At 40.4% G+C, this 26,134-nt stretch overlaps 1 protein-coding gene across 1 annotated transcript in view; it reads right to left on the bottom strand.

The window, feature by feature from the left end:
- Positions 1 to 891: 891 nt before the first annotated feature.
- CRYBG1 (crystallin beta-gamma domain containing 1) overlaps positions 892 to 26,134 on the bottom strand; it is a 52,270-nt gene continuing 27,027 nt past the window's right edge. The window contains exons 8-20 of the mRNA XM_039237395.1: positions 24,958 to 24,993; positions 23,791 to 23,945; positions 22,473 to 22,599; positions 22,237 to 22,382; positions 14,768 to 14,894; positions 14,530 to 14,562; positions 13,349 to 13,461; positions 11,579 to 11,708; positions 9,182 to 9,321; positions 7,291 to 7,414; positions 6,706 to 6,864; positions 5,079 to 5,241; positions 892 to 2,639 (exon numbers count right to left, since the gene is read on the bottom strand). Coding sequence (XP_039093326.1) covers positions 5,194 to 5,241; positions 6,706 to 6,864; positions 7,291 to 7,414; positions 9,182 to 9,321; positions 11,579 to 11,708; positions 13,349 to 13,461; positions 14,530 to 14,562; positions 14,768 to 14,894; positions 22,237 to 22,382; positions 22,473 to 22,599; positions 23,791 to 23,945; positions 24,958 to 24,993 — 1,338 coding nt within the window. The 3' untranslated portion in view covers positions 892 to 2,639; positions 5,079 to 5,193. The remainder of the gene's footprint in view (positions 2,640 to 5,078; positions 5,242 to 6,705; positions 6,865 to 7,290; positions 7,415 to 9,181; positions 9,322 to 11,578; positions 11,709 to 13,348; positions 13,462 to 14,529; positions 14,563 to 14,767; positions 14,895 to 22,236; positions 22,383 to 22,472; positions 22,600 to 23,790; positions 23,946 to 24,957; positions 24,994 to 26,134) is intronic.

The following is a 26,134-nucleotide window of genomic DNA, read 5'->3' as shown; positions in this document are numbered from 1 at the left end:
TGGATTTGCCCAGTGTTGTGGCATCTTCTGTTCTAGTAGTTCAGACTGTCTTTTAATGGCCTATGGGTGGGTGGCAGCATGAAGAAAGAGCTTACTTCCTTCCTTCTTAAAAAAGTGCTCACCGATGAACCAACTGGACAAGGCTTCCTTTGCTCTATTGTGGTCATAACCACCCTCAAGGTCATCAGTCTCTTAGGGTCACACATAAAAATCCGGCTGATTTAGTTGTTTACTCTGAAGAAAATGAAAGGTGATGCTAAAGTTTCTAAGTTTTTAAAACCCTTACCTTTAGCATGAGGGCGAGGCCCCGTCATCAACTAAAACATGCTCTTCTGAGGACTTTTCCATGGAAATTGCACCCCTTCTCCAGTTTCTGACCTTAAACGGCTGCACTTAGTTATCTCACCAGTAAACCCAGTGCAGCTTTTGAATCTCTAGTCTGTGACCTTCGTTCAAGGTAAGTATTTCTTTCCGGTGGTGTTCCTCCTCGCTCCTGCACCTTAGATACTAAGCTTTTAGCTTTGGACATGGACCTGGGTAAGCTGCTACTCGGTTTGTGCCTATCACACACCCGTTTGGTAATGTTGGATGAGGGCTTTTGTCTGCAGTTGCTGGTCTCACCGGCACAAGTACATTTCGAGAGAAAGAAAATGTCAGTACCGACCACTTTTGACTTCCATGTGAACAGTCTCTGCTCTCTTGTTGAGGGCGCCCGGGCGGTACAGCGAGGGGAGGGAGGACCTCGCTTACCCTCACGTCCTCTCTCTCCACCACGGAGTCTGGAAAGAGGGTAGTGAGCAGACTTCTCCCCGCCATTACTCCAGCACTGCCTCGTCCTCGTCACTCAGCCATTTCTAATGGGCTCCTGCAAGGACTCGCACATCTCCTCAGTACAGTTAACCAGAAACCAGTTTATTTGAGAGAAATTCAAAACAGCCTACCATAGAATGTCTGACCGCACACTGTAGTGATCCACACAGAGGCCTAAAATCAGAGCTCTACATCATCTAAGAACAAGACCTGTTGGACACGTGCAAGCGTTCCCTTAAAGCTGAAGAGAAGCTACTGACTACAGCTGCCTCCCCGAGCCTCCGGGGAGGAGTGACAGCTCAGAATTGGAAACACTGGAACAGCTAAAAAGGAAACGAGATTTGTTCTTCCTGTGACCAGAGCACCAGTATTATTAACAAGGATAGTGAAATATGGACAAAGGGGGAGGAGTCTATCCAAAGAATGTTTAGAACTTTTGTTCCAAACGAGAACACACTGCTTGAACCTATGGGCCAGTATATTGTCAGTAGTTAAACAATTTCATTTTTCATTGAAATGCTGCATTCTAGGGTTTTCGGAGTTCTACAGTTTGACTAACCAGCATTGCTTAAGGCCTCCTTTCCTTCACGTTCTGGAGAGAAGTGCTGGTCGTCTTGAACCTTCCACCTCTTATTTCCACTACCAGAAGGCAGTGGCCACACTCCATGCAGCCCTTGTGCCAATGCAGCACGATAGGAAGGCGGGAAGTTAGGCTAAAGACCGGAGTTTAGCAAAGGGTTATGTAACATTACTTCAGAACTAATTGTAGACGAGGGATGATGGGCTAATAAATTAGGTCACAGTAATACTGTTCCATAGCATCTGTAAGAAAAGCATTAAACAACACTTATTTGTGACATTCTAGGCCAGCCCACAAGTGGGTTAAAATAATCCAAAGCCTGCTAATGTTAGCAGACGTGACATGAAATCTTATAAATTTATTACCTTTTAGTACTAAGAACATAGTATTTTGTTTGCTTTGTTCCTTAAAGTGTCGTATTATGTAAGCCTTTCCCCACTTTGCTATTACAGCATAATTGATTCCAGAAAACAAAAGGACCAAAATTATTGGCCTCTTACATTCTTCTCAGATACTAACCAGTCTTCTGCCTTACAAACTTGAGCTTTTATCGTTCCCTTTACCTTTTTTTTTTTTCCTTTTAATGTTTATTTCTGAGAGAGTGTGAGCGGCAGAGTCTGGGGAACAGAGTATCGAAGTAGGCCCTGAGCTGCCAGCAGCAAGCCCCACGCAGGACTCTAACTCATGAACCGTGAGATCATGACCTGAGCTGAAGTCGGATGCTAAACTGACAGAACCACCCAGGTGCCCCTTATCCTTTAAAAGTGTAAGGCATCTGTAGGCCCACAAAGTATATTCAGGTCTCTCCCTGTCCTGTCCTGTAACTGTCTTTGGAAATAATTTAAAAATGTATAGAGTCTCGATATAACATTTTCTTAAAACACCCAAAAGCTGCCAACGAGGCAACCTGTTTAAGCAGCTGCAGAAAGGAAATGAAAGGAGGACAAATGATTGGTGTAAAACTTATCATATAGTCTTTGGAAACGCAGAGCCAGTCATCCTGGTCACGGCAGTGTCATTCAGGTGTGGATTTAGAGTTACTGAAGAAGGAGCAAGTCCACTTTCCTCTTGGCTCTTCTGTTACCAGTCTTTTTGTGTGTGTTTTTTACACGTAGCTGGACGACCTCCGGAGATATCCGTCCTGCATTCTTTATTCAGGTTTATAGGACCATGGCTTCCCATACTTGTGTTAACTTCTCTTTGTTGACAGTGTTGAGGATAATGTGATTTTGGTCATACTGTGTACCCCCTAAAAGAAAGAAAAGACAAATAATAAAAGGAAATGTGCCTCTAGGGGAAAAAAAAGCAGGGAGGAAAGCCCTGGAAACATCTCTGGGCTGAGAGGGTGAACCTACTACAGCTTGTGTTAAACGCCCGTCATACGAGCACCAACACCTCCCCACGGGATGTCCTGCCTCCCAGGGCTCCTCCTCTTACTCGAGTCTTAAACGCCAGTCCACAGTTACTCTTTAGATGTCTGAAATGGGGGTGTGTGTAATGGGAGAATCTAGGGAAGGGAAAAGGAAGAAAGAGATTGTGAAATATATTCGGTGATGGGATCGTAGGTTTGAGATACCAGCGAGTAAGGGAGGCAGGCTGGACACTAGTGGAATGGTCAGATGGAACAGGGTTTACATGAACAATGAGAAACGGCTGCATGAGGGCAGAGGGGAGGTGGGATCGCCATCCAGATACAGGGACTGGGCAATGCTCCCACCACTGGGCACTCGGTGTGTGAAAATTCATAGCCCTTAAGATGCTGTGTTCAGTACTGTAAAATTAGCGTGGTCTCCATAAGCTCCCTTTCACTGGAATGTAAGAATATTTTTGAAGCATGCCTACTAGGTATTTAGATACTTCCGCGTTGAAAAAGGCCTGATGGCCTCTTCTTTCAATGGAGAAGTATCATAAAGTGTCTTTTTTTCCCCCAGTGTGAAATAAACACCAAATACCTTATCCTTTTTTAGCACAAGTCTCTACAGCAAGGTTAAAATAAAAATAAAAATCTGTTCAGGTAGTTGTGAGGTAGTGGGACTGGTATTGAAATCTTCTGCATCCTCAGGCCAAGAAGAATGAAATGTTCTTATTCTCTTGTAAGCATTTACATAATATCCAGAAGGTCTGAAAACTCAGACTGATATCTTATAAGAGGAGTATATCATCGTTGATAATCTAGAGCCTCTACACATCTAGGTGTGGATAGAATACAAGAACAAGGTGCGTGGGGCCTTTCTGTGTAAGTTTGTAATGGGGGAAAAAGAAGTTACCACCACCGGCAAAATCCCACTGTCTCCACTAAGACACACACTATATACTCCATTAAGATTTTGGGATGTATTTAGTGTTGTCTTGTTTCATTAAGATTATGATATCTTAACATTCTTTTTGTGTATAATACCTACTTAGAATCATAAAGACTAGAAAGTCCTTGAGAAATAGTCAGATTTCCTTCTTTTGTCTTTAGGGAGAATTGAGATCATACCAGACTTTCAAATGTTTTTAAAGCAAGGAGGAATCCTCTTCAATAATAATAAATGCTGTCTACCAAACAGCTCCCTCCCCAGACATCAGGGGACAGGTTACAAGAAAGACCCTTGGTCTGCTAAGTCTCATGGCAATGTTAGCAGGTACAAATGGCTCAAGAGCTGTAGCTAATGAAAACCGTAGTCTGTTCAGTGTACCAGAGAGGTATTTGCATTTCCTTGCATAGGACACAGGCCATGTGGTTCTGCTCCTTCATATCCACAAGATGGCATCACTATCCCACATTCTGAGAGATTTAAATTCAGTTTAACGAGGCAAGTGACTACTGCAGCTACCTTGAGGCAAGTGACTACTGCAGCTACCTTACGTAGATTTACTCAAGAGACACTGGACTAATTTATAATGTATTTCAGGTAGGGACCTTGGAGCTTGAAAGCAAAGCCCTACGGAGGAAGCTCCTAGAGTCTCATGTTTCTTGTCAATCAAGACTAGAAGTATCCTTATTCCTTGTCAACTGCCAAGGTAGCAAGTGGGAAGACAAATCCTATGGAGCTTCTAGAATGTAAGCTCTCTGAAGCCAAGGTAGCATTTCCCCTCTAGCCAAGAGTCTGCCACATACTGGGTACCCAATAAAAATACATGTCAAAAGCAATGCTTGATGAGACTAGCTTATAAAGGTTACAGGTACCTCTTAAGCTAGACCCAGGAAACTGATCACATTCATAAGAAATGCGATTCTATATATTTTTTAAAAAAGTTTCCAATTTAGGCGCAGTTCTTTGATTTTGAAACTATTTTGTAGGACTGAGGAGTTCCACAAGTTGATACGTGCATACGCATGAGAATCCTCAACTCTATTCACAGATCAGGGCTGTTTGGGATTTTTAATCTAACACTGTTATAAGAAAACAAATAGTTTGAAGTCAGCCTAGGTCTAGATTCCACCTCAGCACGTCTGAGTATGAGATGATTAACCCCTCAGAGCCTCACTTTTTGGGCTGTAAAATGGGATGGGAGGGGATAACGTGCGCTCTCCAGGGTTGCTCTGGAGATTCCGTGAGCTCAGGTAGTAAAGTGTGGAGCACAGTGGCTGGTGCACAGTAAGGGATCTCTCACTCTCGAGAGTATGCTCATTTTCTAAAGTAAAAACTAGATCTTCGGTTAAGTACAGACAGACCCAACAGAAAAAATAAATGATTCTTACCTTTGACATCTAGAACTAAATTTGGTTTCAACTTGCTGTAGATCCTGCCATCCGACTTCATGCTCCAGAACTGACTGTCGGCATTCTGGTCAAGGGCCAGGCCCAGCTTCGAGCCCTAGGTCACAAGGCTGCCCACGATGGTCAGGCAGCAGTCTTCCGCTATCTGTTTACAGACAGACAGGGCTGCTTAGAGGTGAGACACAGTCAGGGATCGAGATCAGGGTTCAAACTGATTTTTAAAGTTATCTTAGTTGCAGTTTCATTTACCCCACGTGAGGCATGTTAGCCGGAGGGACTGGGACCGAACAACAAATACTTACACCTTCACTTTAGATGACACAAGTGCTGGAAGGTTCTCTAGATTTCTGCCTTTCTGAGTAAGGGAAACCTTAGAACAGTTTTCCTGTTCAGAAATGACAATGTGAGGCTGGGTCCGTGGCTCTAGGTCCCCTGGCCTAACCATCTCTGCTCAGCCTGACTCTTCTGGAATGTGACTGCATCTCTAATTTGAAAGGCTGCTCTAACACTCAAGTGGCTAAAAGGGCATCTTATTTTAAAACCTGAAATTCCAGTTAATTGTTTTGCTTTTCCTTCATGAGAAATGTCCAATAAAAGTTTCTAAGAACACATGTTATCCAAGTATAAAGAGAAAGAATAAAACACAAATGCAGTGGAGTACGATGCAAAGATTTTAAGGGTCCTTTTCTGAAACAAATCTAATCTTTATAGGTAAACAGTGTGAGGCAGTCGTGTTCATACGACATGAACACATACTGCTATGGAAAATGCTTATGAGAAGTATAAATTGAGACAAAAAGTGTGATAATCTAGGACACTTTTTCTCAAAGTTAAATAACATCACTAAAATGTTTATTAGAAATAATTCAAAAGCAGAAGTTGGTTTTTTAAAATGCTTCCATTTTCCAGCTACTTCTGTTTCTCAGGCTATTTCTTCTATGCCTGTTGAAATAGGACTTCATTTGCTGAAAGGATGGTTCCCCCTCAAGCACAACAGACCCAGTTAACAAGCTGTCTTCCCATCCACAAGGCTGTATGCCTTCTACTGACTCATGGGGCACCAAGTTTTAAAAAAATCGGGAGCAAACAGTCAAGCCCGTAAAATCAAGGAGTTAAAAAGTATCTACAACAGAAGCATGAGCTTCTCTAATAAAGTCTTACTACATTCAATTTTTTGGTGTCTTGTATGGCAGGAGTGATGCAAGAGGGAGATGGGCCATTTTCCATTTTATAGGACGTGACTGTTGTACACAGGGCAGTGTCTCTCCACTCTAGTCTGCGGGGTCCTCCAAAATCAACCAGCCAAGAATGATTTCCATGTATAGTTCTGGGGCTTATTGAAAAAAAATATAAAAGTAGATCAAGGAAAAAGGGGAGAATAACACAGACACTTCCTTCTATTACTATATAAAAAGCAAATATAGATACAAATACTCCATCTTGGATCAGTGCTAGATTTACCTCCCGTTTTAAGTCCCAAGTTTGGTTCTATCAGCTAAAAAGATACTTTCATGAAAAACCTTCTAGTTTATATCTGAAAGTGCTCTAGGAAGCATCTACCTTGAAGAAAGATGCTTTTACAAACACTTGTCTAATCCTAAAAGCTTACCCTGCATTTGATGCATCCTTCTTGATAAATCCAAATCTGATCATCAGCACCAACATCTTCCATAACCTGTATTCTAAGCAGCTTCAGATCTTCTAAGTTTCCATTGGTGGACATGAATAACCCTGTTGCTTTGTTTCGAAGTCTGAAATAAATTCGTTTCTGGAAGACAAAGACCCCAGCAATAGTCATCTCTAAGTTGTATTGTTAGAAGCACAGAATAAGCATCAATAGGGGCAGAAACCAAAGTGAGGTTGGGTTAGGGATAACTACTATACTCAGAGGGTTTAAGATCTTTTCAATGCAGTGTGTCTGTCAAATTTCAAAATGCCTGGGGCAGGGAGCCTGTCTGCAGACATCCCAGCGCGCGGACCCACCATGTTTGGATGTTGGGTGTGGTAGCATTTCTGAAAGCCATCACAACTTTTCAGCACTAGAAACAGAGCCCAAATTTAAAATATCGGGGTAGGGGTACAGAGACCAATTTCATACTTCAGTTTTATACTGAAACTAAAAAGTTAAATTATGTTTACAATAAAAGAAGATTTCAGAGAAGAGTATTCAAAATCTAGAGAAGGAAAAAAGTACCTGAGCAAAAGGTCTCAGAGAACCTATTTGGCGGCAGCCACTGAATTCATACCAATTTGGGACTTCTGCTGGTGACAGTAGGAACTGTCGACCCCTGTAATTGCCGTATTCATAAGTAATCCATCTGGGAAAAGAAGTAGAAAACCACAGTAAGTGGCAATATCCCTTTGACAGTTTGTCCCGATTATATTTTTATATTGCTTCCCATTTTTACACTGAGCTTTATACTTTAAATATACATTGGGAGAGAAAAACTTTTCTAAAACACTTAAAGCACCCATTTCTTGACAAGTAGCAAATTCTTGATACATGAGTATTTATGCCACAAAGATCCATTGTTTTTTTTTTTTTTAACGTTTATTTTTGAGAGAGAGCGAGAGAGACAGAGCATGAGTGGGGGAGGGGCAGAGAGAGAGGGAGACACAGAACCTGAAGCAGGCTCCAGGCTCTGAGCTGTCAGCACAGAGCCTGACGTGAGACTCAAACTCATGAACTGTGAGATCATAACCTGAGCCAAAGTCAGATGCTTGACTGACTGAGCCACCCAGGCGCCCCTCACAAAGATCCTATCTTGAAGAGGAATAGGCAAGTTTTTCCTCAAATAGGACAATGAAATACAGTCCTTTTTGCGAGATTGCCCTGTACTTCCTTTGAGGTTTTCATAAAACCTTTTCGGTTGTAATAATATATTTAAATAATTACTATTTGTAAAGTTCTTACTAGTGTGTGGCACATAGTAGGTTTTAGGGTTAAATAAAAATAATAAAGCTTTAAAATGGGTCTGGGTATGGGGCGCTAGGAGCTCGGTCGGTGGGACATCTGACTCTTAATTTCAGCTTATGTCATGATCCCAGGGTTGTCGGATCACGTCCCACATGGAGCCTGTTTGAGACTCTCTTTCTCTCCTTTTGCCCCCTCCCAGTCATGCTCTTGCTTTCTCTCTCAAAAAAATTAAGTTAAAAAAATAAAAATAACACAGGTGTAATCTTCCTCAATCCAGAAAACTGAAGATTTCCTTCTCCCTCCCCCCTGAGGAGGCAAGTGCCCACACTGAAGCAGTGAGGATTCTGACACACGGTGGCATGCAAGTAACCCAGCAACCCTCTTCTCTGGCTGAGCTATTACATCAGGAAAGGAATGTTCTCTACTTTTAATCCTGGTACTTTAAAATGTCAGCATCTTAGTCATTTTATCATAAAAAAAAATTAAAACTATTTGGGAAAAAAAGCCACCCATAATTCTACCATAATACTACTCATAATTGTTTTGTAAATAACTATAAGCCCTTCCACTATCTGATGCATGCAGGTAGACTATGCCTATTGTTTTTATGAGGGAAAGAAAAGTACTTTCTTAACATTATGTTGGTAGTCCTTGTTCACTTTTATGTATTAATTTCAAAATTCTTATATAAGTTGAGAAAAGTCTTCCCACGTTGGCCTTTAATCATTGTGCACTGCATCTTCCATTAATTCCTAGGTACAGGAACATCCCAACCTTTACTCCGAAACCAAAGGACTTGGTCTTTCAAAGGGAGAAGAAAAACTGGCTCCCTTTCTTACTTGCTTAAAAAAAAAAATGCTCACTGCATTTACGGAGCACTGGTTTGTTAAGGATTCGCCGAGGAACTCGAGAGGACCCAAAGACAAAGTCCTTATCTTAAGTAAATTACAAATCTGGATGAAGAGATCAAATATACCTGACACATGGCTTTTCCCAGTAGGAAAAATACACTATGAAGGTACATAATTATTAACCCTTACAAAAAATAAGAGGATAAGAGGTTATATCTCAATTTGTTTAAGGTAGCATAGGAGAGAAAGAAATGTGATCAAACTTAATTTTATAAATCAAATATTTTATTGAATAAACAAGTAGGTAACTCACTTACATGCCACCAATCACCTGAACAGAGCGTATCTGTGTGTTGAATCCTAGGGATCGGAGATTTACTATTTCTGCGTTAAGTTCAATCTTTTTTCCTTTGAAGTCTTCTCTTTCAAAAAGAATAATTGCTGGTTCAGAAAATTCCTGTATAGGAACAAAAACAGTCTTCTGTCACTCATCTTGGGTAATAACTAGAACGTACACGGAAATGTTAAACGACAAATCACAAACTCTGGCCAGGCTTGGCCTTCCTCTGGAGGTCTGGGCGTTCATGCTCCACAGCTAAGGAGAGGACAGGCAGGAAGCTTTTGTACTACACGGAAAGGTAGGTAAATACAAGTGTTTTTAAAGGAGTTGTTGTGTTATCCTAGGCACAAAGAAATGGGTGTATGTATTTGAATCATCAACACCTGTAATGACACATCTTTTCAATTTTGCCTTTTTTTACTGGGGAAAAGAAGGGGCTGGAAAGCCATGGACATAAATGGCGAAGGTCAGAGGACTGTGGCTGTCTTTGGGGTCTAGGGGTACAGTGGTGATTACCTCATCAAAGAACCTTGTATGCATTTTCAGATGTCTCTTTTTGTTGTTGTTTTATTGTCAGTAAGACAATGATTCTATGTACTCATGCTCCCAAACTTTCCTGTAGGAATAATTGTTAAACGGAGAAAAAAAAACTAGTGTGGAAGCCACATGTTCAAGCCAGCGTTCATTTTAAAGAGAACAGAGCACAAAAGTCCACTCATTTTCAGAAAATACTTAGCAGATTGTGCGTGATTTTCAAATCACAGCTTGAAACTGTCCCTAGTCTAAGCTCTAATGATAATAATCCTAAGATCATAAATAATACATCAAAAATTACCTACCTGCTTAAAGTTTTGTGGCTAGGGTGTGGTAACTTACTGCTTCATTGATGTGGATGTGCCCTGACACGTACAAAGATTTCTGTTGGCCAGTAAACAGAGCAGATTAGTGTGTAGAGGTGGTTTGTATGGTGTAGGAATTAGGTTATATAAAATATACTGGAAGGAAATGACGTAAGTATCACAAGTGGCTGAGCATATACGCCAAGTACTAGGTGAAGGAAGGCATTTGAAAACTGCAAGTGCAGTGGCTTTGGCTTTTTGTTTTTTGAAATTATATTTGGAGATAGCTTTTAGAATTCTAGGGAGGTTAAATATGAAAGTTTTAGGTATTTCACTATTTGTAAGTTAGGGAATCTTACACATCATTCCATGTTTCACTCCTACAATTTTCACATCTCAAGAAAGGGTCAACATTTTAGTTATTTGAACAGGCAGGAAGAGAGGAGATAAGGCCGCCTCATGTATGTTGTTTCTACCTGTAAAACTAAAGTCACCAATTGCATGTGTTTAAAGCTTTTATCAGAGATCAGCTACACACACAAAAAAAACCAATAAGTATTTCCAAAACTACAGACACACTCAGACTTGAACATCTGAACATTATCTTGCAGTTTTCTTGTACCGAATATTGCTTTAGCTACATTAAAAATTAAAGATTTCTGTTCAAAAAGGGGCACCATAATCTGAAGTAGCACATAGGTGATAAATTGGGAGAAGACGTGATTTCAAATATCTAAAACAACATTGCGATAGACTTAAAAACCATGAAGAATTTTTGCAACTCAGCAACAACAAAAGATACAGGAAAGTTAAGAGTTTGGCAAAGGATACAAAACAGTTGACTGAATAGAAAATCTAAATGACTAGTATAGGAGACACTAGTGAAACATAACACTAACAGTGAAACATAACACAACAATGAGCTAGTACTTTCTACCCAATTTCTTCAAATTGACAAAAGTCAGAACATATTCAGTAATGGCAATGATGTAGAAAATGAACCCACATGCTCTGCCAGCAAAGATCCCAAGTAGTGGAAGCTGGCATTACTTACAGAAACTGCATATTCATGCACATGAAACCTGCAAATCTCTTTTTTAAATCTATATCTCCAAGAGATTCCCACACAGATCAACAGGGGTACGTGTACATGTGAAGATTAAGTTAAAGAAAAAGACATTTTATAAGAATATCTAAGCTGTATCTCAAACGGTAGAATGGGTGCCTGTAAAGGAGAGAGGAATAGAAATAGGGACCAGGTATGAAATGGAAGAAAGAGAGGACAGAGGCCTTGAACTAACCCCTGATGACTATACCACGACTGACTGAACACCCTCGAGAAACAACAAACAAAATCAACTCAACTTCCAGGTGAAAGCTCTAAAAAGAGACCAAAAAGTTATAGGATGGAAAGTTCTACTGCAACTGTTTTCTCTGCCCCCAAGTCCTGAGGAAGCCGCCCTGCTGGTTTCCATCAGCTACGGGAGCCACACCTCTCTGTGACACCATATTCACTCTGACATTTTTATACTTACAACATCTATAAAACGAAGAGACTTGAAAGTTGCTCCAGGCAGGCATCCCATTGCGGAGAGACTAGGATAGTGGCCTTCTTCCAACACGTACTGATTACCAGAGAAATTTTCTCCATCATATGCAACCCAGCTGCAACAGGGAAAAAACATGTATGTGTACAATATGTAATTTGAATATTCCTATTCAAGAAGTCTGATTTGAGAGGTAGCCTGCTATATATAAAACACAATGCAGGTGGCTAACTGTTCTTCCTTCAAAAATATCTAGACTGATTTACTGCTTCCCATCGTGTTGCAAATGAACACTCATAAGAAGTCAGTGGTTAATTCTGCATTTGGGAAACAAAATTTTTTTCCATGAAATTTTTCGTGTTTTTACCTCTGCACCTTCCAGTAGTCCTTGCTCCCCTCATAGGTGCCACCATCCTCTAGCACTTGAGTCCTCTCTGCATAATCCTTCAACCTTCACAGCTAGTCAGTGACCTGGAGTCTACCAGTTTCCTCCCCGAATTTCTCTCCTTTGTCCTCACTTCCAGCACCTCTGTAATGGGCCATGAGTCAAACTACTATAGTGACTTAGACAAGTCATTAGTCCCTCCAGGCCCCGGCATTATTAGTAAGATGGTGATTTACCACGCTTCCCTAGAAGAGGCGGGGCTTTTTGTTTATTCTTTTAATCCAACGAATGCTTACTGAGGACTAACTGCATATCGGGTACTTTTCCATTGCTCGGGATAGGACAGACGACAAAAAGTCCCTGCCATCATAAAGTTTACACTCTAGTGAGCTGAGGCAGACAACAAATGCACAACAACAAAAGTACCTGTCTGGTAGTAAGAAGTGAAACCAGGCAGGGGATAAGGAGGAACTAGGACAGAGACGGAGGCGTGCGCTAAGAAACCAAATCTTTATAGAAAATGTGTGCACTTGAATGCAAAGCCAGTGTGCTGTCTCCACTGTGTGGTGCTGATATGGCGGTGCTGTTTACACCATAAAGAACTAAAGGATTAAAGACACTATTATTATTATTATTATTATTAGACTTAATTCCTCATCATCTGCACAGCTTGCCCCAAGGGTTTCCTAGCCAACTTTCCCCAACTTTGCGCCCTCCCCTCCCTCTAAAGCTTTGGTAAAACTGTTTTCGGCAGGGCACTTTGGACTCATGGCCTTTCCCTCGTGTTTACACTGTGGTCATGCAGAATGCCTATCTACCAGGGCACCTGGGTGGCTCAGTCAGTTAAGCGTCCAACTCAGGTTATGATCTCACAGTCCAGGAATTCAAGCCCCACATCAGGCTCTGTGCTCATAGCTTGGAGTCTAGAGCCTGCTTTGGATTCTGTGTCTCTGTATCTTTTTCTCTCTCTGCCCCTCCCCCTATTAATGTGCTGTCTCTGTCTCAAAAATAAACGTTAAAAAAAATTTTTTTAATGCCTATCTATCTGTAAAAACAAAAACAAAAACCTACCCTGGCAAGCACCTGAAGATTATCTAGAGTCCGGTTACTGGTGACAGGACAGACTGGAGAGTTAGAGAACCTGGTCTGAACCCCCTGCACAGTGACATGATGATCTTCAACTCTACCCCACGTGATCCCATGTCCTCTACCCGGTGCTCAGATTCTTCAAGGTGCACTTCAGTACTAACATCGTCATGTATGGTTGCTGGTTTCAGTTAGTGCCAAGCACCCGAGGGTGTCACTAAGATTTGCTGATTTGTGCACTCCAATCTCCCAGGGATTAGGCTCTGCCAGTCCACCGTTTTACTTACCTGCCTCCTAAAACTCTGCAAGACTTGGTAGAAAATGAATCATCAATTTGACTTGCTGTTTCTTCAAAACCTAGACTGCGACCTTGAAACTGTGGTTCCGAAAACAACTGAATCTTTGAAAAAGTAAACAGAAATACATAAGCTTATTCTCCTACACATATTAACTCATTCAGCTTTTAAAATGATGCAAACGTGACCTGTTAATGACCTGCTATGAATTTTATAAATCCTTTAATTTTCCACTTCTACATTAATGATCAATTAGAAATACTCTGGCCACACCATTCATGATTATTTAATTCTGAGACATCAAAGGACAATCTGACAGTAGAGGCAGCTTTCTATAGAACACCCTGTTGCAACAAGCTGAGAGGCATGTTAAAGCTTTGTTGTGGCCAAAAGTAAGTGTTCATCAGTTCTAACGTTTACAACAAACTATTTTGGGAATATAGTATAGTTTTCCTCCCTCTCAGTGGAAGATACTTGCTGACTTACTAGAATATTGTATATGCCAATAAAGGAGGCTACACTGATGTTCGTGCCTTAGTAATTACGGCTGTCTGGACTCTGAACACTTCCATTAAAAAGCCTAAATAACAAATTTAACACTTCAGTTGATGCAGACAGCATTCAAAGGCTTGAGTGAGAGACCATATAAAATGTTTGTCTGATGCAGACACAGCAAATATGAAAATTCATCTTACTGTTTATCACAATGACTATATGTACTGAGATATTAATCTTAGTGTATAATGTAAATTGATCTGATGTAATGATATCAAATTCAACTTTATATAAGAAGAGGACTGTATGTATGTATGTATGTATGTATGTATGTATGTATGTATGTAGGCTCCGTGTCCAGTATGGAGCCTAATGTAGGGTGTGAACTCATGACCCTGATATCAAGACCTGAGCTGAGATCAAGAGTCAGATGCTTAACCAAATGAGCCACCCAGGTGCCAAGGAAGAGCATTTTATAAGAAATATTTAGATATGAGTCAATGCTATCAAGCATTTACAAAGTAAACCTAAATCTAACTTAGAAATACAGTTATACTTTGAGGTATAAAAATATGTAAAACTAACAAAATATCCCAGATGTCTGACATTTTACACATAAGTTCAGCTTTTCAATGGAAGGCCCCTAATTGTAAAAAATAGATTATTTTTTAAATTACCTGATTTCGTCTCCTTGGGCCAGTGAAAGAATCCTAAGAATTTTTAAAGGGAAGAGAGAAGGAAATGAGTAGAGCAGACATCTTGAAGAAGTTTTTTTCTTTTAGATCATTAGCAATTACTATTAAAAATAACCTCAGAATAATTTCTGTAGTGTTAAGTATTACACGAACCAGAAGTACACATTAAGGAAATCCACAATTCAGTTAAATCTTCTCATACAAAAGTGTAATTCCTTACCAAATATATGGGTTGAACAGAAGAGATCTTACAATTTTTGCCTCCCCAGTCCTCAAAACTGGTATAGAAACCTTTATCCAGTATATATTGTTCTCCTGTGAAGTCAGGATTTTCATAGGCTACCCATCTAAAGAAACACAAACACCGACTTGTCATAATTGATAGTTTACATGTCTAATAAAGCTATCAAACATATTTAAGGAAATATGCATCATACAGAAACTTTCATGTTATTTTATTTTTTTTAATGTTTATTTATTTTTTTTTTGAGAGAGAGACAGAGTATGACTGGGGAGGGGCAGAGAGAGGAGGAGACACAGAATCCGAAGCAGATTCCAGGCTCTGAGCTGTGAGCATACAGCCTGAAGTGGGGCTTGAACTCACGAACCATGAGACCATGACCTGAGCCGAAGTCGGACACTTAACTGATGGAGCCACCCAGGCGCCCCTCATTCATTTTAATAATCAGTAATCTTAATAATTTTTCTGATCCTGTATTAATCTTTTGGGAGATTTGTCTGTAAAGTGGCAAGTGAAAAAGTATCTTTGACAAGTTTTCACCTGTCAAATCCTATTCCCTGAGAAAGTTCCCATGGGGAGATTTGTATTTTTTTCTAATTCTATTCATATTTATTTATTTTTGAGTGAGTACGCAAGTGAGCGAGGGGCAGAGAAATTCCCATGAGGTAGAGAGAGGGGGTGGGGAGAGAGTGCAGAGCCCTGAGCGGGTAGCTCACAAACTGGTGAGATCACGACCTGAGTCACCCAGGCGCCCCTCTAATTCTATTCTTAGGAAACAACCTAGGCTTCCAAGAAGTATCTGTAAAGTTCTCTTAAAAAGCAAGTAAGGGTTCTTTTTATTTTTGACATTAATAGTTTTCCAGAAAGAGTACTATGTCTCTATTACACGATAAAGCATAGTGGAAAAAGTTAACAGAAGAAAGGCTTTTAAAAAAAAATACAGCTAAGTAAAATTTTATTTGGAATAGGATTTCCAATGTGACAGGACTATGTAGTAAGCAAAACTGAAGAGATGCTCAGAAATACTAAAATCTCTTTTGGGAGGTTTTCGTTTGTCACCTTTCAAGTGTTCTACACTCTGAGGATAATTAACAAAAGCAACTTATTGATCCTACTTCCTAGCCAAAGATAGTCTCTGAAGGGAATTTTTTCAATTGCCTTATATTCAAAAGATAACTCAGCATCTCCTGAGTTAATTCACTGCCCTACTGATCTGCTCACAGATGAAAGAAACAATACCCAGGTGCCTGTATATATGCTCACAACTTTCCAAAATGCTTTCACATCTATAACCACATTTAATCTAGGGAGGTACTGGTTTTCCCATTTTACAGAAAGGAAAACCTAAAGACACAGAAAAGTTAATTCATTGATTCTTTCAACAAACATCGATTAGCCATTTATCATGTGCCAGGAACTAAATGGCACTAGGCATGCAAGGAGGAAAAGTATCACACGGAATTACGTGTCGGTATTTGTTCTGAACAGGAAAGTGACACAATCAGTTAGTGGCCAGGGATGACTGAGTCCATGACGGATGGAGTCTCCCAAGGTTCCCCCCACGCTCTCCACCGGCCCTGTTGTGCCCTTTCATTTTCTCTTCCACTACGCCATACTTAAACTAGCCCACACACTTCATAATTAGAACAGGTTATGGTTTTGCTATCAAAAGAGCTTGACTTTAGACAAAAACTCAAATACAGACATTACTAGGAAATGAACAGCAATCAAGGAGAAAAAAAGAACAATGTGAAAAATCTCCAGTGTCACGTAGCTTATGACAGCTAATGTCTGTACGCGCACCTCTGCCTAACTGACCAGAGTACCTGCTAGAAGGCCAGTCCCAGTCTATTTCAGAAAATACTACTCCATTTCAGAACCTCATTAGCAATTTTTAAAGCCTTTAACATTGTGAGGTAAGGAATTAGGAGACCTAGTTCCAGCTATGGTCATGACATTAACTTTCAGATAACTTTGAAGGGGTCACTTAACCTTTATGAAAGTTCATATTTTCATTAATAAGTAGAGGGCTTGGCCAGAATCCCAGGGCTGACATCATGTGAGGTTCCACGACTCCTGGGAACCTGAGTGTGTGGCTTTTGCTCACACGGCCTTTGGCTTATGAAGAGAAGCAAAAGCCAAGCAAGATGCGGAATTCTGCTATGTGGAGAGGAATGTGAGCACAGCAAGAAAATCTACCTCACAAAACCCAGGACTTAAAAAAAAAGAAAAGAAAAGAAAGAAAGAAAAAGAGGTTAAGCCATATTACAAAAAAAGTATTCCTGGTAGGCTCTGTAACAAGTTAAAGAACAGAGGATTAAAAGGCCTTTTTTGCTTGATTGATTGACCTCAAGGTTTGGAAGGGAAACGGCTGTGAGTGGGGAAAGACCGAACATGGGGAGGGAAGAATAACTGAGGGAGCCTTGAAGAAGGTTTAGCCAGCACTTTTTTTTGTAATGAAGTGTGAATACTCTATTTCCCGATAAAACTAAAATAAATCACTTGTAAGGAAACACCCAACACCACGTAAGCCTAATTTACTGAGGTTGAAACAAACCACTTATTAAGACATTACTTGAGTTGACAGTAGTGTTGTTTTCCTTCCAAGATGCTGCCCTAGATGAATCACCAATGCACAGGAGGGTTAAAAAACAAAACAAAACAAAACAAAAAACACCAAAATTCAGATCTGAGATTCTCTGGTAGATCTATAACTTCTACTTGAGACTCTTAAGAAGAAAATTCCTAGGGAGCTTAGATGGCTCAGTTGGCTGAGCGTCCAACTTTGGCTCAGGTCATGATCTCACAGCTGGTGGGTTTGAGCCCCACATTGGGCTCTGAGCTGACAGCTCAAAGCCTGGAGCCAGATTCTGTATATCCTTCTCTCTCTCTGCCCCTTCCCCACTCGCACTGTCTCTCTGTCTCTTAAAAAAATAAGTAAACGTTAAAAAATTTTTTTAAAAAAAAGGAAGAAGAAAATTCCTTACGGTCCTTGTTTAAACAGATTCTGTACACATGAATCAACACTTCTCTGTTTATAAGGCTGGTGGGGTGGCGAGGAGGGAGGCTGGTACAAGTACAAGCAGGTCCCAGCCTCGAGGAATCACTGTTCAGAAGGTAAGGGCAGCAAACTGGCCCTTCCGTGCAAGGGAAAAGGAAAAAGAACTTAAAACTAGAGCAATTTTTAAATTTCAGCTGGACTCTGGAAATACTTCATTTTGTTCCCAGGTTCAAAAACAATGAGCCCAGTTGCTCCCATTTGAACAAGAGCACAGCATAGAACCTGACGTTGATCAGCAGGGCTGTGAAAGGGAGTTTCTTCTGCTGGTTCAGTAAGAAACGGAATGCAGTTCCCAAAACCTCAGTTGTCAAATTCACGAGCCTTCCTGAAGGCTAGTGTCTGTTTCTGAGCTAAAAATAAGTTTACCACCCAGGGAACTTATTACCCATGTAGAACCTCCTGGGAGAAACTTCCAGAACAAGAATCTCAAAAAAGTTTTTTCTGAAAAGTTTTTGAGTTCCATACTGAGAAATAAAGAACCAAACTAAAATGCTTATTTACTAATAAGAATAAAGTCATTAAAATCATTTTTCTTTGGAAACTATTAAAAACAAATAGGCTCATCTTCCTCCTTCATGTCAGCACACCTCAGCCTACCTGCCTCACAAGGCTCAGCTCCCATGCCGCCTCTCCGGCCAAAGTCCATACTGGAAATTATTCTCTCTCTGCTCAGTAGAGTCCCAGAGCACTTAATCTCTAGGTCTTTTGTAGCAATGATTATGTTTTATATAAATACTGCAACCTCTGTGAGGACATAATACAATGCTTTGCACATAATAGACCTCAATAAATATTTGTCAACTAAATGAACTGTGAGGAAGCAGCTGGCCCTGGTACATACAGAAGCTCTTCCACAACCACAGACCGTGAAAGGAAGTGGAGTAGGGGGGAGGGGCGGGGAGTACCCACTTTCCTTCAACTTCCCCCAATACCACAAGTCAACTGCTATTAAAAAAAAAAAAAAAGCCTAAACCAAGAAATACAACTAGAAATGATTAAAAATAGAAACCTATAAGAGCAACATTTTATAAAGGAAACTAATTTCAAGTAAACAAAGGCTGGGTTAAAAAAAAAAAAAATGGCTCTGGGCACAATTCTACCCGTGCTAACAGCAGCATGCACATAAATGCCCTGAGAGAATTCTCGCCGGCATCCCTTTGCTTCCTCTGCTGGGATGCGTGACTGGACTCTGACTAGTGGAACCAATACAACACACCTGGTGAGTACCAAAATATACAACAGTTTGTCCAGACTGAATTGGTCACTGTTTTTCTTCTACATAATTAACTTTAAAGGCAGGCTAAAACTGCACAGCCACAGCATCACTGCAGAGGGCTTCTGCTGCACCTACCATACCCTTGGTCTATGGCAGACGGTAAGATGTTAGGGCTCCATAGCAGGACACAAAAGGCAGTTCCAGCTAAGAAGGAAGAGCCAGAAATCCTGGATGTCACCCTATCAAGGTGGCACCACAAACAACAACCTACACAAGGATTTGGTGACCGTGACTAACAATAAAAGAATATTAGATGCTGCGCACATCTCAGATATCCAGAGACACTGCAGGAGGGCTCCATGAAGTACAACAGGATTGAGCTTAGAAGAAACCAAATAGTCTAGGTTACTCATGACGTAAAAACCTAACATCAGGGCGCCTGGGTGGCTCAGTGGGTCGAGTGTTCAGCTCTTGGTTTCAGCTCAGGTCATGATCTCAGGGTCATGAGATTGAGCCTTGCATCGTGCTCCATGGTGAGTGTGAAGTCTGCTTAAGAGTCTCTCTCTGGTCCTCACACCCACTCACGCATGCTCTCTCTTAAATACAATTTAAAAACAAAAACCCTAACATTTTCAATAGAACCAATGTCAAATCAATTAACAAAATTATTTTAGAATACTCTCACTTAAATAAGTCAGGCAGAGAAAGACAGATATCATAGGTTTTCACTCATATGTGGAACATGAGAAACTTAACAGAGGACCATAGGGAGGGGAAGGGGAAAAAATAGTTAAGGAGAGGGAGGGAGGCAAACCATAAGAGACTCTTAAATACTGAGAACAAACTGAGGGCTGATGGGGGTGGGAGGGAGGGGAAGGGGTGCTGGGCATGGAGGAGGGCACTTGTGGGGATGAGCAAGGGATGTTATAGGGAAACCAACTTGACAATAAACTATAATAGAAAAATTAAAAAAAAAAATGAGTTGTTCCAACTGAAGGATTAACAATTCAAGATAGGCTTATGTTCATTTGCATATGTTTAATGATTATGGAAGAAAATAAATTCATTTTTTCCTACACTGAAAAGTAAATATAATACTTTCACTTTTACCAAACTATAACTGACATTAATCTGGATCATAAGATTGTAACTTCTTTTAACAGACACCTGTTTTGCCCGTCCAGTATCTGTCCTCATTATTTCTGATGCACCTGGGGAACAACTCACCCTGATCATAAAAAAGTGGCTTCTATGGGACTGACCCTACTCTGCTCCAGAGCTGGGCACATAACGTAGGCACGATATCTCCTTGACTACAGTGATTGGTTCAGGAACATACATATCTATGTGCCAAGCCTACAGAATCAAACTCAAACCTGAAACTTTTGTAGGAAAGAGAAGTTCTTTCCACTGGATTCAGTGAGAAAGAAGAACAATAAACAGTTGATGCCCCAGATGGATGTGGCCTGCCTAAAAAGAAGCCAGCACAGAAAAAAAGCCTAGTCAAGAGACAGAGGCAAGTTCTAATGACAGTGTCTAAACCCTATATCCAGTCATGATTGAAGCAAAATCTTTCCCAGGATTTTTTTTTTTAAGTTTATTTATTTTAAGAGGAGGAGGGCAGGGGGAAGAATACAAGTGGGAGAGGGGCAGAGAGAGTGAGAGAGAGAAAGAATCCCAAGCAGGCTCTACGCTCTACCCTGAGCCCAACTTGGGGCTCAATCTCACAATCCTGAGATCATGACAAAAGCTGAGATCAAGAGTCAGATGTTTAACCAACTAAGCCACCTAGGTACCCCTTTTCCAGGACTTTTAAGTTATGTAGGCCAATACATTCCATTTTAATCACACCAATTTAGTTTGGCTTGCAGTCACGTGCATCCCCAAGAGTCTTATCTGATCATCTTTCAATAAAAGCTTACATTAGTATTCATAAAGCATTCAATTGCTAACTCCAGGTACATTGAAGCAATTATTTTTAGGTCAAATAACGGTGAAGAAACAAAATGGAGCAGGTGTAGGATATAGTTGCTGAGGACAGGCCACCCTAAAATGTGCCACAATGGCATAATCAGTATTACTTCAAAGTAAAGCTACTTAGGAAACAGCCTGTGCAATAAAGACACTCTGACCCTCCTCTGTCTCCCTGAAAGCAAGAAATAAATGTCCCATGTGAAAGGTGTCCTCCCTACACCAGGAGGTAGACATGCCTTCATCACCAGAGATAGGAAATTTAGAGCCGAGAAGACTATATAAACAAACCTGGTTACTTTTTATTAATTTACTATGTTAGACAAATTCTGTTTAGAATTCCTTCCTAATTGAAGCTCCCAAACAAGTTTTATCCTGTCAGTTCATCACAGACAAACATATTGTCTCTGTCTAAAATATATAAAACTCACCTTCCTCGGTCATTTCTTTGGGTCTCAGTTTCATTATTGGGCCTCCATGAACATATAATTAAACTTTGGTGGTTTTTTCCTCCTGTTACTCTGTCTCGTGTCAATTTAATTCTTAGACCAACAGGAAGAATCTCTATGGGTAGAAGGAAATTTTTCCTCCCCTACAAGGACTATAGGAAAAATCGAATGGGACTTTATCCCAACCTTAGGTTTTGAGTGTTGGATTATGTTGTATTTGATCCCCATCATAAGAAATCCAGGGGATCTTTCCATGAAGAATCGTAAGAAAGGTGGACCTGTGAGTTTCTATCCTGAAACCCAAAAGTCTACTGCAATGCTACGTGACAAAAAGATTCTACAAGAAAGATTTTAAAAAGTGGTTATGAAACTATTGTGGCAGTACACATTAAATGACAGACTTAAGGGTCGCCTGGGTGGCTCAGTCGGTTGAGCGTCCGACTTTGCCTCATGTCATGATCTCTCGGTCCATGGGTTCGAGCCCCGCATCAGGCTCTGTGCTGACAGCTCAGAGCCTGGAGCCTGTTTCAGATTCTGTGTCTCCCTCTCTCTGCCCCTCCCCAGCTCGTGCTCTGTCTCTCTCTATCTCAAAAATAAATAAATGTTAAAAAATTTTTTTTAAATAACTGACTTAATGTTTAGTTGTTGATACATTTATTTACTGAGTGCCTACTCTGTGTCAGAGATGCTATTAGTTTAATACAATGCAAAATAAAAATGTTTAAAACCCCTGTTGGGTTATTTCACTTACACTCCACTCAGTACATTAATAGACTGGGTCTTCAATCCATATCCGGTCTCCTTTAAGTTAGCAACAATTCCTAAGACATCAATACTGGAACCTTTGGACCCAAAGTTTTTTTCACTGTACATGATCATGTGAGCATTTGAAAAATCCTATTAAGAAAAAAAAACCAAAATTCAAAGGTTAGCCATTTATTATTCAAAAAAGATCAAGTGTTAGCCATTAGCTTTCTTTTAACTTACACCTAATATAGGTCGTAAAGACTGAAGGTCTCCATTGTAACCTCCCCAATCTTTCCAGTCCTTGTACTCTCCTTCTTCAAGCAAATACTGATGACCTGTAAATCCAGGCTTCTCATAAGCAACCCAACTGCAACAGAAAAAACATGGAGGAGCAGTAATCCTCATCAGTGTTGACATTTTTGCTGTGTATATACCAGTTTCATTCACAAATACTAACAGTTATGAATCTACACAGACTCATGCCTTATGACTATTGGAATTCTCGTCTAAAATTTAAGTGCCTACATGTACTCCAATGTTCATAGCAGCACTCTCAACAATAGCCAAAACATGGAAAGAGCCTAAGTGTCCATCAACGGACGAATGGATCTAGAAGATGTGGTTTATCTATATTATGGAATACTACATGGCAATGAGAAATATTTAAATCTGGCCATGTGTAGCAACAGGGATGGACCTTGAGGGTGTTATGCTGAGTAAAATAAGTCAGGCAGAGGAGGACAAATATCATATGTTTGCACGTATAGGAGGATTAGGAGGAACTTAACAGAGGACCAAGGGGGAGAAGAAGGGGGGAAATGCTGGGGAAAAGGGAGAGAGGCAAACCATGAGAGACTCTTGAATGCTGACAAAAACTGAGAACTGATGGATGTAGGGGGGAGGGAGGATGGGCATGGAGGAGGGCACTTGTGGGGATGAGCACTGGGTGTTATGTGGAAACTAATTTGACAATAAACTACTTGTAAAAAATAAATAAAATAAAATAAAATAAAATAAAATAAAATAAAATTTAAGTGCCTAATAGAATGGCCCCCTAAAAATAACCTAAGAAACATACATCAATGTTCTGTAAAGGAGTTTAGGGAGTGTGTGCATGTGTGTGTCTGTAATAAGAACAGACTCAAAAGAACTTAAGCAAATAAAACGGGGTAAACTTTCTTCAAAGAGTAATTAAAATATATTTTTTTGGCTATGTACAGGACACTTTAAGTGTATTACTTCTAAAGGAAATATGTAAGATACATAAAGTGCAAAATATCATAAAAATAGAAAGCGAACTAAAGTTCAATCGTTTGGAGCATAATATTAATAAGATGTAGATTTGGCCAATCTGGGCCAATTTATCAGCCTTGTTCAGCTGACTAACCCCAAACCAGCCCCTCTAACTGCTCTGTCAACTCCAGGTCACAGTGGACTGAGGAGAACATGTCTGAAGTTCACTCTACCACACTATCTGGAATGGTTGGGGGCAGGGCATGTGTACTACTTTACTAAAGGGATAAAGAAGAAACACCTCAGGTTCCTCCCATCTACTTACATTCCTCTCAGAACCTTCATCGACCCCACTGACATCAACGGCAAACTGTCATTTGTCGTTCCTTCTGTTTCACTTGCTTCCACCATAAAACTGCACATCTCTGTTTCTAGTTCCATACATTTTCCTTCAAAGAAAGGCTTTTCATAAATAACCACCTATAACAGAGATAAGATATACCAGTAAGTGAAAGAGGTTAAAGGTCTCAACAGCTAAACCGAACGTCCAGTCATTTAATATCACTAAGTCCAAGAACACAAAACTTTCTGATATTTTTTAAGTTAACTAAAGAACAGTATCTTGTAATTTTAAAACAGAATCTTTTTAATGTTTATTTCTTTTTGAGAGAGAAAGCATGAGCATGAGCAGGGGACAGGCAGAGAGAGAGGGAGACACAGCATCCAAAGCAGACTCCAGGCTCTGAGCTGTCAACACAGAGTCCGACATGGAGCTCAAACTCCTGAACCATGAGATCATGACCTGAGCCGAAGTCAAACGTTTAACTAACTGAACCCCCCAGGCACCCCTAAATTTTTTTCCTAATGTGGTACAGCCCAAAGCCAAAGTTCAAAAGACAGTTTATAAATAATTGGCTTAAAAAAATTGGTTTTTGTTCAATGTCTAGAACGGATATTTAGAATTTTGCTTAGGCCAAACTAAGGAACCAGAGGATCCCAAGTTGCTTTAAAAATGAAACATAGGGGCGCCTGGCTGACTCAGTCTGTAGAGCATGCGACACTTGATCTCAGGGTCATGAGTTCAAGCCCCGCATTGGGCATAGAGGCTACTTGGGCGGGGGAGGCGGAGTGGGGGGAAGAAACATAAATGTGCAAAGTAGATATAGCAGAAAGAGCATGTTAGAGTAGCAGAAAGGGAGAACCTATCTTGAAAACAAAGTTTTTTCCTGAGTAACTGGCAAGCAGCAGCAGGCCCTGCAATGAGTACACACAGACACAAGTTATACACTTAACTCAACAATGAACGTGTAAAGCCATGGCTACACATACTGTTAGTGAGTATGAGTGCTCGGGTCTGAGGGACGGCACGCATTAGCTGGGACAACTTCCTTTAGCTGCAGTTATGTTTATGGAGGCAGATATGCAAAACCACAGAAGTATCACCTTCATGGAGATGGAACAGGAATAAAATTTAAAATACATATATTTTTACCTTTGGATCTGTAGGGAATTCGACTTTACGTCCACCCTGAAAAGAAAAATAACATGGTAAGAAAACCGGTTTTTCACTAATAGATTACCATACATTGCCCACGGTAGTTTATGTAAAGCCATGGAACCTCCCAGTGTGAGTGCGTCTGGTTTCATCTATGTTTCTACAGTTCTGAAGTCACCGACCATGGAGACAGATGAAGAATGAGGAAGACAGTGTAGAGCAGAGGTGGTCTATAAGCTGAATCTGCAGGTTAGGTATGTTTTTGTTAATCCAATTAGCTATGTTGCTTATTTGTTTTTAATTCAGAAAATGTCTCATAAAAATCAATATTTCTCATTTCTCTTAAAAAGTAGTCCTGGAGCGCCTGGGTGGCTCAGTTGGCTAGAGTATCTGACTCCTGATTTTAGCTTGGGTCAGCTCGGGTCAAGGTCTCACAGTTTGTGAGACTGGGTCTCCGCTTGGGATTCTCTCCCTCTTTTTCAAAATAACTAATAAACATTAAAGAAAAAAAAAGATCGAGAAGTAATCTTGGAAAATGAAAGAAAAAAAAAGTGGTACTAAGATGTGACATGTCTAGACGCAAATTCTCACAGGCAGCACCCCTCACCGTGTGCACTTACTGACTCTCCACTGGGCTCTTCCTCTAGCCAGGACTTGAGCCTGGTTTGTCCGTCTCCACCACTCAGCTCAACTCCCTGCCACCCTCACTCATGTCTGTTCACTGCCTGGCCCCTGGAGGCGTTTGATTTTGCAACCCATGGCTTACAAAACTGTTGAGTTCACACAAGTTCACAACAGGCTCTGCAGGACTCTTGAAATAATTAGATGAACTGTAGACAGAATTTAAAATAGCCCAAAGGACAGGTCTATGGGGAGTTGTTATAATTTTATAATAAAAAGTTGTTGTAAATAACCAAAAACTCCCTAAAAATAAGCCACAGGAAAAGGTATTCCACAGAAATAACAAACAGGGTAGGGGTTAAAATCAGCAGTGGGAAAGTCAGGAGGATATTTTCCATGAATTAGAACAACTTTTTTTTGTATTTGTTTTTAAGTTTTTATCTGTTTATTTTGAGAGAGAGAGAGTGTGTGTGTGTGATGGAGGGGCAGAGAGAGAGACGGGGGTGTAGAGAGGGAGGGAGAGAGAGGGAGAGAGGAGAGAGAGGGAGAGAGG

Source organism: Hyaena hyaena, unplaced genomic scaffold, assembly GCF_003009895.1.
Source record: "Hyaena hyaena isolate Hyena2069 unplaced genomic scaffold, ASM300989v1 scaffold_123, whole genome shotgun sequence".
NCBI classification, from domain to species: domain Eukaryota; kingdom Metazoa; phylum Chordata; class Mammalia; order Carnivora; family Hyaenidae; genus Hyaena; species Hyaena hyaena.
The sequence above is the reverse complement of the archived record's forward strand: the minus strand, read 5'-3'. Positions and strand labels throughout refer to the sequence as shown.